This window comes from Acartia tonsa, chromosome 3, assembly GCF_053477335.1.
Source record: "Acartia tonsa isolate MP-2025a chromosome 3, ASM5347733v1, whole genome shotgun sequence".
Classification (NCBI taxonomy): Eukaryota; Metazoa; Arthropoda; class Copepoda; order Calanoida; family Acartiidae; genus Acartia; species Acartia tonsa.
In genome coordinates this window covers 3,266,273-3,281,417 of record NC_137262.1, presented here as the reverse complement: position 1 = coordinate 3,281,417, position 15,145 = coordinate 3,266,273, and the positions used below count along the sequence as shown (strand labels likewise).

The window sequence follows — 15,145 nt, the reverse complement described above, 5'->3', positions numbered from 1 at the left end:
CAAAGAAAAATCGCTCCAAGAAAAAAAGTCCCCTTCCAAAATTTTTCCTAGAGGCCTCTGGGGACGTAGTTGCTAGTTTTACTTATTTTAATAACATCATTTCAGGCAGGTTTTATAAATTCAACAAAAGAATTCCGTCTAAAATGAGAATACATGGACTGCCATATACATCATATTTGAGACTTCCTCCTACACAAGATTTTAATAAGGACAGAATACTTTGAAATGGAATATTGGGGTATAGTCCCTTTCGTGTCGGGCGATTTTTCGTATTTTTCACAGTAGGTTTTCTCCTATTTCTAGCCCCTGCGGTGGGCTCTAACCCTGCAAGCGGGGCCAATAGGCTAACCCTGTGGGACAATCACCTAACCCAATATAACCTAACCTAAACTAAAATAACCTATAAAAAAGTAATTTTTAAAATTTTGAATAAAAGGAATATTCCCGAATATTGTTTTGCCCTCTGCTTAAAAAATTAATAAAACCAGAAACTAAATTTACTGGAAAATAGTTATTTATCGCATTGTAATAAAAAGTTATTATCCGCAGATAGTAAAATAAAAAATCGTTAGGTTTTTAAAATAATTCTTTGAAAATTGTCTAAAATGCATTGTTTATAGTATGGCCCAGAACCGGTCTCAATCCAGCAGATATTAATCGGTTTTGAAGACAAACCAGAAAAAAATACCATTTTAGCTGTTATTGGTGGATTTTCTTAATTTTTACTAATACCCCTGAAATCAGCTGAATAACAAAATGTTTTTTTTAAAATTAATTTAGTTGTTAGTTATTTACTACATACTGTTACAATATCAAAACCCAAAAGTATTCTGTGAATTAGATCCCAAAGAAGATGATAAAGTTTACGACAGTTCGTCATCCTTATGACAGACTAGTTTCAGCTTATAAGGCACAGTGACAATCTTTTAATTGATTGAAAATAATATGTATTGATGTTTTTATATAAACATTAGCGGCTCTGCCTCTAGAGGCATCTTTGGGGATCCGAGTTAAAGGGGAATAAATTATAGATCTCGATCCTCCACTGTTGATTTGACTTTTAAGAAGGAGAAGTAGAAAATTCTTTTGGAGTTAAGTTTTTTTTCCAAGGGTCGATTTATCTTTGGAGAGTGTATAGGTCACCTACACCAAAATAGTAATAAGCCTTCCCTGGACCTATGACAAGCTTCACTTGAAAATATAACCATATTGATCCTTTACTAAAAAATATGTTTATTTTTACGTTTTTACACACACACACAAACACAAACAGACATCCTGTTACAGTTATTTAAGAATAATTCAATTTAAATAAACAATTTGTCACTGGATTCAGGACAAGATAGTATTTCCCACCTATCATTTAGGTAAAGAGTTACAGGCCAAAGTAAAGCTGGCCTATGAAGACACATCCTTTGTTTCATTTATCAAATATGTAATTGATGAAAATCAAGTCAGTGATGATCCAAACCGACACTGGAGACCATTCTCCCACTATACTGGTTGTAGTAATATACTGGATTATTATCTAAAGGTTCGCTTTGTAAATTGTAGATTTGTGATTTAAGTGACTTTGAAATACTTAAATTTTAGTAGCTAAGCTGCTTTATAATTAACTTTCTTTGACCGTCCATAAGTCCCTGAAAATGTGGTTTTCTCAGCATCTATTTAAGATAGTTTGTTTTTTGTGTAGATTCCCTATACCAATGTGCATTCATTATGTAATTTACTTACATTTTTGCTACAAATAAAAATATGTTATGCAATTTTCTTCTCCAATAATTCTATTCTTGATTTTATCAAATGCTCCTAAAGTCTCTTTGTCTATATGTATATCATGATGTTTTGTGCTTTGCTACTTATGAATGTTATCATCCTTGTTTCCCAGAGTTTTAAAAATGTATGTTTAGGAATTTATAAAGCATAAAATCTAGATTGAAACATTTACTGATGACATCAAAGGCTTGGAAACAATAACCCAACACAAATTTCTTGCTTATTCATCCAAATCAAATGCTAGTAAACAACAAAGGGTGGATGGTAAAAAAATCAAGACTACAGCTGATTATATGAATGAGGTATCTGATGAATTGAAAGAAAAACTATTTCAAGTTTTTAAATATGATTTTCTACTGTTTGGTTATGATCCTAATGATTTTCCATAAATAAACTTTAGAATGAAAATAAATTGAAAATTAAAAAAATAAATTAAAAAACTGAAGTTTAAATCTATTGAAAGATTTCCTAGGTATCATTTCAAAGAATTATGGAATAACCATTGTAATAATGATTTATTAACCCACAATCAATCAAGAAACAAATTTATTAAAAACCTAAAAGAATCTTTGTTATCAAGCTTAACTCTAATGTGTAACAACCCATTATGTCAAGAATGTAGATAAATTTATATTTCTTTTCAATATTGTTTGAAATCTGATAAATTAATCAAAATCTATTTGTTGAATTTTTTTTTAAATTTCTATTATTGCAATAATGGTGTGAGACTTGTATGCCCTAATCAATCCTTCCTATTATCATTTTCCTCTCCAATATGATTTTATTTATTGCTTATTATCTTTTTTTCTATTTTTTTTGTCTTATTTATATGGCCTGCATGAAAACAATGTGTAAATACGCATTACTGCATACTTCCTAGTTTTTAGGAAACTGCCATTTGGGAAGAAATTTTTTTTTATAAATTAACCATATCAATAAAATTTGACTGTATATATAAATGTATATAATATTCATTTAATTCATTTGTTATTTTTTTTTTTTTTTCTATGTCTGTACACCCAAGAATAATAAATCTAATCTAATCTAAATTATCATATGTATACATTTATTACTTGAATTCAATTTAATAGTAATATTAATGATACCAAAAAATGTTTTAAAGTTACAAATCTTGAACCAAATCACACAAGATTTTATAGCGCAACATATCCTGAAAATTTGTATTTTAAAAGACATTGTCTGTAAATTTTTGCAATCATATTTGCTGACAAAACTTTTTATTACATTTCAATACATTTTAAAAATCAATTTCTATCTTTAACATAACAATATATAATTCACATTTCCTTTAATTATGTTGTTGAAATTCAGCTACTACTGCCCAACAATTGCACCTGGTAAAATAAGCAAGAATAAATAATAAAGATAAAGATAATTAATGAAATGATACTTTTTTTTTAATTGGCAAGTACATCTAAATTGTTAAGAATGACAAACCAAAATTATTATATTATAAAAATATTAGAATCAGCTTTTAATAAAGGCCCCAAACATATTAATTATACATGTAAATCATTATTTTTAATTTTAGAATACTTACACCCCATATACGTCCCACCAACAACCTACAATTAGAATTAGGATAAAATGCATACAAACTAGTTAAGAATTTAAAAATAACAAGGATGACAACATCCAAAAAAGCGAAGCTCTGAAACGTTATGACAGACGACCATTAACTCTTGTAGAGTACAGTGTAATAACTGCATATACAAAATACTAGAAATGCCTGGATGTACCATCCAGGTTTAGATAAATTAGTGAAAATTATTGTTTCCTTCTGTTATAATACATTATTGATATTGCAACTTATAGCTATTCTTTCATAGCGTAGTGGTATGATATGAGAGAATGGGGTACGAAGATCAGTGGTTCAATTCTAGTTGTTAGAATAAACATTTTTTATTTCCTTTAAAAAAAAATTGAATTTTTTATTAAATAAATAAAATAAAACTAAAACTAATTTTGAAAAGTCACTTAAAATCTTTAAAAAAGCAATTTAAAAAAAAAATGTTGCCAAGCCTCGAACCGACTTCCTTGGCCCTAAATATTCTAAAGAATATTTCTTTTTATGACATTGTAAACAATATCGGTAATTAATAAAATAAAACTAATTTTGAAGTCCCTTAATATCTTTAAAAAGGTAATTAAAAAAAAATTATCGCCAAGCCTCGAACCGACTTCCATGGCCCTAAATATTTTAAAGAATACTTTATAGTAATTGTTTAAATTAACATTATATTAAAACTAGGGTTGGGCCGGATACTTTTTTGGCCGGATACCGGATACCGGATATCCGGCTGATTTCAAATGCCGGATATCCGGTATCCGGCCGGATATCCGGCCAACGCCGGATATCCGGCAAATATCCGGTTATCCGGCCAAATTACCGGATATCCGGCCGGATAACTGGCTAAATTACCAGACATTAAAGTAGCAAAAAATATTTATTAATAAACTTTTGAGATTTCATATAATAAAATTTGCATAAAGATAATCATATTCAAAAAATGTTCTTCTATCTTCAATAATAAGAAAATTATAGCCATTTAAAATTTTAAAAAGCAGAGATTTTTGGTGTAAAATATAAAAAAAGTTATAGCCGGATATCCGGCCGGATAGTTTCAATATCCGGTATCCGGCCGGATATTGAAAATGGCCGGATATCCGGCCGGATATCCGGCCACACCGGATATCCGGCCCAACCCTAATTAAAACTTTCCTCTTTAGCTCAGTGGATATGTTTTATTGTTAATATTTTATCCAAGCAGTCTGAAGCACCTAAGATCGAAACCACTTCGGGGATTTAAAAAATATTTTTATCTTTATAGAGAGAGAGAAAGAGAAAGAAAGATATTGTTGTGTGGAGGGGGGGGGGGTAATTTTTTCCCAGAACGATTTCTCTTGGGTGGGTGGTGTTACCCTCTTCCAAAATAGTTAGAAACCTTCCCAGAACCTATGATAAGCTACCCTGTAAAGGAGAACCATATGGGTTCAGGGGTTAGCGAGATCCTTTGTCACAAACAAACAGACAGACAAATAAACATTCTGTTACTTTATTATATGGATGATAGCTTTAATAGTTTATTATACATGCGGGCAATAGAACTGGAATTCTTGATAAGTTACGTGGGGGGTTTTGAACCGGCGACCTATAAGCTTTGAGGAATACTTAATATTATAGGAGGAAAGAGAGAGAGAGAGAGAGAGAGAGAGAGAGAGAGAAATTCGTAGGTTGCGTAATTTTCAATCATCAGCGACCGTTTAAACGGATATAAAAATCAAAATTTTATAAAGTAACAGGATATTTGTCTGTGTGTTTGTATGTTTGGAGGGTAGGGCGAGTAATATAATAGTTATTTAAAGCATCGTATTATTAACTATTATTATATAACACTGGCTTTAATCTGAAATGATTGTGCATTTTTATATTCATAGAAAACTGGATATAATAAGATGTTAAATATATTTTTCAGTCTGTTATGTTAAACAAAAAATTTTTTTTTAAATTAATGTCCATGCCTGGAGTCGATCTTGGATAACCACGACCTAAGTCTACAACGTACCCCTGTGCCACAAAAACCGCATTAATATCAAACAAAAATTAGTCATGTTTTTACAACCCAAAACAAAATTAATAATGGGGATTAATCAACCCTTCTTTTTCTTCCATTGTCCTTTCCTTGAACTTTCCTTGAATATTAATATTTTTCTTCCATTGTCTTTTACCCTACTATTAATCTTTTTCTTCCATTTTCCAATCCCCGACTATTAATCTCTGAATATTGTAAGAGGGGATAGAAATTGAAATTATTATAATAGCTAAAACTATTGCGCAGATATTAAATTACACCAAATTTTTGTTAAAAATATTGTTATAAGAGCTAAAAAACGTTCCGCCGACATTAAAATACTCTTAATTTTTATACATTGTCTAATTTTGAGAATGTTTCTTGGTGTGTTCCATAGCTCAGTGGGAAAGTGGTGGTGGCTGATTATCATGATCGAGCGTTCTATTCCCGGGTCACGGTTAGTTTTTTATTAAATGAATAAGTTAGGGTACAATGTTTGGCACTTTCGATATAAGTAAATGATAATAACAAAGCCACAGAATACGATAATACCTTCAGAAAAATCGATGAAAATAGTTTTCATACTAAATTTTGTTTTTTTTATATTTTTTCTAAAATGTCATGACAGAAGATGCAAAATGTCGTCTTAGTTTTTTGAAAGGATTAATCTTCTCTGAAATCTAAATTATCAAAATATTTTTTTTGGTAAATGATTATACGATATATGTCAAACATTTTATCAGAAAGAAATATTCAAAATTGTGAAGTAGAAACCTGAATAATTTTTCTTGTGGAAATAGTTTTCTGCAAATGTTGATAAACATATGTCTGCTAGCATTAAGATGTTTGTACTGCCAATACACGTTGGGTTTTATTTAAAGAATTTCTTTAAAATGTTTTTTTTTTACATTGTATACCAATAACGCAATATTTGCTATCAGAAAACCCCCGACTAAGACTCGCCTACAACCCGATCTTTTAGGATTGCTTTGTAATTTACATTTTTGAAAGTCTTTCAACAGTATACACAGCAAATTCTCTCTTTTTTAACTAACTTTCCGAATAATATACCTAAAGCATTTGAATTGACAAAGGCTATGCTAATATTTTTACCATTCAAGTTTATTTAATATTCTAATAAATAGCGCAACCCTCCAAGTTTATGACTACTTTTCATGAACATATGATCTAAAGAATAAGCTCTGACGCAATGTCATATAAGGATATTATAATATTCATTAAAAAAATTGTTATTTTTGCATATATGTTACATTTTACAGTGTTTTGTGGCTCAAAAGAAAGACAATTAAAAATTATTTCATATTATATAGTTTAAATTACATAAGATAACCTAGAAATAGTAAAAAATTCCCTTTCTTTTTTTGTCGCAAAAGAGAATTCAACAAAGATTTTAATTAAAAAACACCTTAATGTAAAAATTAAAAAGTTTAAACATGGTCACAAAAAGATTCAATTAGTTTATTAAATGTTTCATTTTCAGCAAATGACGATTAATGTCTATTACAAAGAATAAAGTGTAAAAAGATATTCTCGTTTTAATTTTAAGCAACTTAAAATGCATTTTAATACCTTTTAATGATTTATTTTTTAAAACATCATTTTATAAAATGTTATTGATTTTTAAAGTTATATATTAGAATGTTTTTAAATTTTGTTAACATTTTGTTTTAAATGTAGAAAATTGGTAATTCTAAACATTCAAAAAATGATTTTATTAAATTTTCATCACTTAAATTGCATGTTTGATGAAATTTTCAACTGATAATTCAAGAAAAATTGTTTAGGTTTTATTATATTTTACTTTGAAATGTTAAAAAAATATATTATTGTCAAAAATGTGGAAGTTATACTTTCCTCAAAAAAAGACCTAAAACATGCAAATTAACACGTCTAATGAGATTTTTTTTCTTTCAGGTTTAATTTTAAGTAATTATTGATATTTTTTGTAAAAAGGATTTTATATAAAAAGTTTTAAAACTCGAGTTATGTAGTGGTTCTAAAAAAGGTTGCGAATTTATGCAATTTTCTTGCAAAAAAAATTTTCTAGGATTTTAAAAATAGCAAAGGGTGTTATTAGACGTACTTACAGATACAATTGCTAAGTCATTTTGGCCAAACACTAAAATAAAGTTTTGACATCTGAGGGTCCAGCCGTGGGGTCTGATTTGTTTTTTTTCAGTTCATTTCCTTGTCTACCTTGGATGCGAGTTCAAGACTTACGAAAAACAAATTTTAAAAAATAGCTTTTTGATATTTTAAGTGACTGTTAATACAATGTAAATAAGTAAACTTTTACCAAATATTACTTATTATATCAGAGAGTGAAAATGATATTTAGTGTTTGGGTAGTTTCGAACTGACAACCTTCCGACTTGAATCGAAGTTAAACAAAAAAAATATTTAAATTAGTCTTAGTTAAAAATTTATAGATTAATCGCAGAGATTTGAACACGCAATGTTTCCGTTCATAAGCAAGTACGATAACCACAATACCAAGAACACCAGTATGAAAGTGTAAATTAATTACAATAGTGGTGGGGGGAGGAGGGGTTTACTGAACCGGCATCATATGGCCTTTGTAGTTTAGCGAGAGAGGGAGAGATAGATAGATAGATAAAAAAATCACGGAGGTTTCGTAAATTTTATTTTGGGAGGTGGGGGGAGACATAAGGAGGAAATAGGGAAGGAAGAACATATGAAGTGGGATGGATTCATAATAATAGTATAGTTTTTTTACAAAAACTTAATTTTCTCACAAATCATGAGTTAATTTTTATTATAGAAATGATGCAATTTATAATAATAAAACATTTTTTGAATAATAAAAGTTACAAAAAAATATTTAAAATTTGCCTCCCAGCCAAGATTCGATCCTGGACCATAACGGCCACAGCCATACAACATACCTCTGTGCTACAATAGCAATCTTAATAACTTGTAAAAATTGGTAAATTGTTATAAATATGTGTGAAAGGGGGGGGGGTGGGGGGGAAACATTTATTTCTTTATCACTAAACCTCCTCATATAAATATTTGTATTTTGTAGACTTGTAATTTTTTGTTAATTTGATTCTTCAGGTTATATTTTGCTTTTTTTTTGTGCAAAAACTTGTCTAAATTTTTAAATCTTCAAAATACATATACTCCAATATTAGTTTAAAATTAGTTGATTTATCCTCTTGATTTTTTTTCTTTACTGTTTTTTGATGTAAATTGTTAAAAGAATATCGTTTTTAGGATTATTATATGTGTATGTACATTAGATATAATGATTTAAATAGTTTTAATTAATATTAGGTCAGTTTGAGCTTAATTTATACGAAACATTGCTAAATCTTTTATATGGGAAATTTTGTCCATGTACTTTTCGACCGATATAATAATACTCCAAAAGAACATCACCAAACCTCGAACTTCAAAAAATTGGGAGGTTTGGTGAGAAAAATATTTGGTTTGGTAAGAAAAACACGGAGGTTTCGTGATACAATTTTCAAGGATAAAAACGGATAGGGAGGTTTCGTGAGTAATATATTTTTTGCTATCTTGTTTATTTTAAGTACTGAAAATTGGATTGCAGATTAGCTTGAATATAGAAGTCTTCTTTCCTTATTCGCTTGTCGCGAGTTCGAACCCCATCCGAGAGGGCCAGGCATTTTGTACATGTTAAAAATTGGAAGATTTCATTAAATAAAAGTTGTCGCAAATATAGGTATTAAATGAATTAGGTTTTGACAAAATTATACGTAAATTTGTTGCAAAACTTCTTAAATACAGAACTCTGTTTTAGGACATACTAACATTTTTAGGATTTGATTATAGAGATGCTTTGCTCAAAATATTGTACCTTATTGTAATCGGAATCAGTAATCCAAAAATCAGATCAATCGGATAATTAGATTACATAAAAAGTTGTTGTTAAACAAGGATGACAACTCACAACATCCATAAAAGCGAAGCTCTGAAACGGTAGGACAAACGGACATTAACACTTGTATAATGTCAGAACTGAATAATCAGAATGCGAATGTATAAGAGTCAAAGCAAAATTGTAAGTAAATTTGTTGAAAAACTGCTTGATACTGATAATGTTTATGGACATACTTACATTTTTAGGACTTGATTATAGAGTTGCTTCGCTTATGAAATTGTACTTTTTGTCCCAGGAATCAGTATACCAAAAATCAGACCATTCGGATAATTAGGTCACATACAAATTTGTTGTTAAAAATGTAAAAAAAATTAACATGTTTAAAATGGACGTACGGACATTCTGGTAATGATTATAGAGTTGCTACGCTTTCTTACTCGTACCTAACTATTACAGGAATCACCATGCAAAATTTGAAATCGATAGGACAATTCTAACATGCCTTAATTAACGAAAAAAGCTATTTAAAAAAGTAAAAAATCAATATGTTAAAAATGGACGTACGGACATTTTGGTAATGATTATAGAGTTGCTACGCTTTCTAAATCGTACCTAACTACTAAAGGAATCGCCATGCAAAATTTGAAATCGATAGGACAATTCTAACATGTCTAAATTAACAAAAAAAGCTATCCGTTACGGACGGACGGACCGACCCTAATTATAGAAAAGCTTCGCTTTTAAAAAGTAAAAAATCAACATGTTTAAAATGGACGTACGGACATTCTGGTAACGATTATAGAGTTGCTACATTTTCTAAATCGTACCTAACTAATACAGGAATCATCATGCAAAGTTTTAAATAAATAGGACATCTGTAACATGCCTAAATCAACAAAAATAGCTATCCGTGTGTGACGGACGGACGGACGGACTAATTATAGAAAAGCTTCGCTTTTTAAAATGAAATGATATAAATCATGTTAGCAGGGATCAGAAGGGATAAGACAATGGAAGATAAATTAATATTCATCCCCCTTAAATCCTGTATATTAGACCATAACCTGGAGCATCGCATTCACCGCCAGAACCTCCTTCCTTCAGGGCCAGGTTGATAATCAGAAGAAAAAGAAACACAAGTATTTCTCTGCAAGATATCATTGTGTTTTCCTATAATGAGAAAATTAATAAAAATAAAAGAAAACTTATCTTAAATAAATAAACATATTGTAGAATAAAATCTTGATATTTTAGATTTAGTGATACGATGTAGGAAGTACAAATTAGACTGAGTCTTTTAAATTCTTGGGGCCCTTTAAAATTTGGGTATTATCCTCTTAGAAATTTTTTTTTCAATATTGAAAATTTGAGTACATCCGCCCCCCCCCCCCCCCCCCCCCCGACAGCGAACTATGAACTCTCGCCGCAGCGCTCGGCTCCCTAGCCTGCCTAGCCGCAGCGCTCGGCCCCCTTGCCTGCCTAGCCGCAGCGCTCGGCCCCCTTGCCTGCCTAGCCGCAGCGCTCGGCTCCCTAGCCTAAAACCTAACCTAACCTAAAATAGTTGTTCGTCGGTAGTCGGGGGGGGGAGGGGGGGGGGGGGGTACAAAATTGAAAAAAAAAGAGGATAACGCCAAAATTTGGTTTGTTTTAGTGTTCCCACAAAACAACAATTAGTTTACTTAATTATTTTTAGCTTCAAGTTAATAATTTTGTGATCTTTGTAAAATTTAAAACTTTTTTATCAAAGATTAAATTTTGATTGTTTTTTGTTTGTCAAATTTATTTAAATAATTACCTAAAAGTAAAGGTCATTTGTTTATGCTAAATTGTCAAAACTTTAAAAAAATTCAATTCTGTAATTTGAAACTAAAGTAAAATTATTTGCTGCATTTAAAACCATAAAATATCGGCGTTATCCTCTTAGAAAATTTGTTTTAAATTTTTTTCAATTTTGTATCCACCCCTCCCCCCCTCCCCCGACTACCAACGAACAACTATTTTAAGTTAGGTTAGGTTTTAGGCTATGGAGCCGAGCGCTGCGGCTAGGCAGGCAAGGGGGCCGAGCGCTGCGGCTAGGCAGGCAAGGGAGCCGATCGCTGCGGCTAGGCAGGCTAGGGAGCCGAGCGCTGCGGCCAGAGTTCATAGTTCGCTGTCGGGGGGGGGGGGGGGGGGGGGGGTACTCAAATTTTCAAAATTGAAAAAAAAATTTCTAAGAGGATAATACCCTATCATTTTATCTTTTGGTAAAAACATCACCTAAAAATAAATTGTAGCTAACTGTCTTTTCATGTGCCCTTGCTATGTATTTGCCTATTTTGGAGGAGGGGGGGGGGGGGGGGATTTACTTACACTACAAACACACAGACAAATAGACTGACATCCTGTTACTTTATTAAAAGGATAATGATAGGTTTTCTGTAAAAGAAGTTGAATTACGTGACAGCTTCACTTAGTGAGCTTAATCAAGAACATAGGTGGATCTTTAAAAAAAAATTGCCCCACTAATCGCTTAGTGGGGCAAAAATGTTTTCGTGGAAAATCCACCAAAATCACATTAAAAATCTACAAAAATTAAACAAACTCATAGAAGGGTTATTAACATATGATTTTGTTTAATTTTTGTAGATTTTTAATGTGATTTTGGTGGATTTTTCACGAAAACAATTTTGCCCCACTAAGCGATTAGTGGGGCAAATTTTTTTTCAAGAATCCACCTCTGAAACCCCTCTCTTTCTTAGTTTTATATTTTTTTGTGTTTTACCTTTAATTATCTATGTCTCATGAAATGGATTTTATTCTTGCTCAACGAATTGAATCATATAGTGATCAACCATAAAAATAAACACCTATTTGCTTGCACGACCTTTGATCAGAAGTTGTAACTGTGCTTAATGAATGTTCCGAGGTTAAAGCTCATTTAACCCCCCCCCCCCCCTCTATATAATGTACCTGGATTTTGGAGGACTGCTGTAATGTAGCTGCCAGGATGGATGGATCCAAACTTAATTTACATTTAAAATTGAATTCTTGTTTCTGTACCTTTCACGGAAATTAGATGAGAGACAAAAATCCTTTGGGTTTGTATATCAGCCTCCCTTCCGGAAAATACAATTTTTAAGAAGGCATATATATATAATATAAACATAATTTCTAGGCGTCAGCAGAGCCTGGACGACGAGTACCTGGAGGAAAACTATGGAGCTCCAATTACACAGGTATATTTTAGTAAATACCACAAAGAGTCTAATTTTGTAAAAAAAAAATGCAAATAGTATAGATCATGCTGATTTTCATGATAGTTTTGCTGTTAGTAAGCCTAATTATTCTAATAATCAATTCTCCAAAAATCACGAAACCTTTAGAAGTAAGATAGGGGGTATATCTTGTTTTTTGATGTAACTGAAGAGGGGTGGGTAGGAAGGGGAGGAAAAGGGGAAAGGGGTTGTTGGGAAATTTTCCTTTAGAATTGTTTGTCAGAATCGCATTTCCCTTTTCCCTGCTGTTAGTAAGCCTTTCTTACGTGTAATTCAGATAAAAGTATATATATTTTATTGGGCTCAATAGAAGAGTTACAAGGTTTAATGTAAATTAAGCATCTTGTGTAAGGGGGGGGGGGGGTACTCAAATTTTCAATCTTGAAAAAAAAATTCTAAGAGGATAATACCAAAATATCAATATCATGGTGTTATGCAATAATCAATAAAAGTAAATTTAGTTATGTAACACTTTTTTAAACACTAGTTTAGCTTAGTTTCCTAGCTTAACATTTATGTTATAGAGGTGTCTGTGCCCCTAGAATCAAGGGGATCTGTTATAAAATAAGGAATGGTTAGAAAAGTAGCCTTTAACCACCCAAAGAATTGAATCTGAAATATACAATAGTCTGAAACCATTCCAAGATCTATGTGAAGATTCCCTTAAAAAAGAAATCAATCGGTTCATGGATGTCGATATCTTAAGCTGCAGACGAAAAAACCTTACTACTTTATATAATTGGATAAAAAAATCATTAGATACGAATATTTCAAATATTAAAAGTATGAATTCAGAAAATATCATATTATGGCTAGATTTTTGCTGGGAAACGTCCAAAAAAATTACTGATTGTAAATGTCGTATTAGTTTGATTATATTCTTACAGCACCGAATTAATAATAATAACTTTTATTGTATTCATTCGAATCCGGTGGATAAGAACTGGTTCTCATTCATACGAAAAAACTATGTCTAGCATCGTATTATATCCAGCTTATAAAAATGTACAATTATAAGATTAAAACCAGTTTTTTTAGCCCGTGCCTTCGGCACCTCGGGGCTAAAAAATCTTATAATTGTACATTATATATCCGCGGAAAGCCGTTTATAATACGATGCGAGAAATAACTATTATTTAATAACTCTTTAATCATATTATGAGAAATCACATTGACATATAGTTAATACTTATGCATCTTTTCAAATTACAGTTTTATATATAAAGAAATATCAAATAACTAATCGTATTTTCATTTTTACTGTTGAACAAAAAATATTGTTTATAATTGAACTATGATAATTTCAGTTGACGGGGTCGGGTCACTATCATGTCAAAAGTATATCTTATACAAAAAGGAAACCACACAGAAAATTTTAGGACTCTATACCTTTTTTTCAATGTCTTTTTTTTGTAGGTAAGATAGAGAGTTGTGACTTCATGACTTTTTAAGTTTAGTAATTATACGTCGGCAAGAGTTGATCCTATAAGGATATCTGGTCTGTGTCGGTCGTGGCGTCCGGTCAAAGTCGGTTAGGTGGCACCAAATTTAGAAATAAATCTAAATAAATCTTAATTTCTTCATTATGACTTTTGTGTAGAAGATAGAATCCTAAAATTTTTTTTGGTGAAGACTGGGATATCAATGAACATCTGAGAATAGTGGTGTTATGACCCTTTGACCGTTTGATCGCTTCCTGACCGATATTATGACCGATTTTATGTCCTGCCTTTAATATGTACTTATATCATGTATATCGTGGCTTCTATTACAGCTAGAGACCTAAAAATAACCTAGACCTAGCAATAATAAACTTCCGTGAGAAGTAAGGTCATGACCGTTTGACCACTTCTTGACCAATTTTTGACCGATTTTTTATTTCCTACCTGTAATTTTTGCCGTTTGTAAGCTAGAAAAAGTAATTTTCTCTAAATATGCACATGAACCACCAGATAAAAATTTTATGTCTCTAACTGCAACAGGAGCCGAGATAGAGGGGGGGGGGGTGTCAAATAAGCCCCCCCCCCCGATCTATTTAGGTGGGAATTGGGGCCCGATCTGTAAGGGTTAAGAAGTCGAGATAAGTAATATCTAAAAAAAATGGACTATTAAAAATATAATTTTGTGATAACATTTCTCCTGTCAACATTTTTTTATCTTAGTTAAAAAAAAATAAAAATTGTTTGTTTTTTTTGGGTGGGGGGATTTTTTTCTACGGGCGATTTCTCTTGGGAGGTTGGTGCTACCCTCCCCCAAAATGAAGCTACCATGGTAAGGAGAACCTGATCGGTTCAGCGGTTAGCAAGATCCTTCGGTACAAACACACAGACAAACATCCTAGCTGAATCTTTAAATCATTTTAGGTGAGCCAACTTTCCACCAATGAGAGCACAGCATTTTATGAAATGCCGCGCTGTGATTGGCTGAAATTCGGCTCCCCCCGATCTGGCTCACCACTAAAATGATTTAAAGATCCAGCTCCTGTTACTTTAGTATAAGGATAAACTAAATAAAAACAAGTTCAACAGTGTTCTAGATATTTTGCGTCTGATGTATATTTTATAGTTTTAGTCATTATTAATAATTTATATCAAAATGTGATGTGGAAAAACATGAAATTGCAAATGCAACTT

The 15,145-nt window shown here is 31.4% G+C and overlaps 1 protein-coding gene and 1 long non-coding RNA gene across 2 annotated transcripts; one reads left to right on the top strand and one right to left on the bottom strand.

Moving 5' to 3' along the window:
- The first annotated feature begins 589 nt into the window (after positions 1–589).
- On the top strand, positions 590–2,471 carry LOC145313072 (carbohydrate sulfotransferase 11-like). The gene is made up of 3 exons (XM_080152335.1): positions 590–910; positions 1,337–1,534; positions 1,935–2,471. The coding sequence occupies exons 1-3, from the start codon at positions 854–856 to the stop codon at positions 2,163–2,165; spliced, it is 486 nt and encodes a 161-aa protein (XP_080008461.1). The 5' UTR covers positions 590–853; the 3' UTR covers positions 2,166–2,471.
- A 354-nt stretch (positions 2,472–2,825) lies between these two features.
- On the bottom strand, positions 2,826–10,563 carry LOC145313073 (uncharacterized). Its single transcript, XR_013877233.1, has 4 exons — positions 10,505–10,563; positions 10,323–10,428; positions 3,338–3,362; positions 2,826–3,131 (listed from the first exon to the last, which is right to left on the bottom strand). It is a non-coding gene; the product is annotated as an uncharacterized LOC145313073 (long non-coding RNA).
- Between the last annotated feature and the right edge of the window lie 4,582 nt (positions 10,564–15,145).

Excerpts from the sequence above, each read along its gene's own strand:
- LOC145313072 (XM_080152335.1), top strand. The coding sequence starts at position 854 with ATGATAAAGTTTACGACAGTTCGTCATCCTTATGACAGACTAGTTTCA. Across the intron at positions 911-1,336 it reads GACTAGTTTCAGCTTATAAG|GACAAGATAGTATTTCCCAC; the intron begins GCACAGTGACAA and ends CACTGGATTCAG. Across the intron at positions 1,535-1,934 it reads TACTGGATTATTATCTAAAG|ATTGAAACATTTACTGATGA; the intron begins GTTCGCTTTGTA and ends CATAAAATCTAG.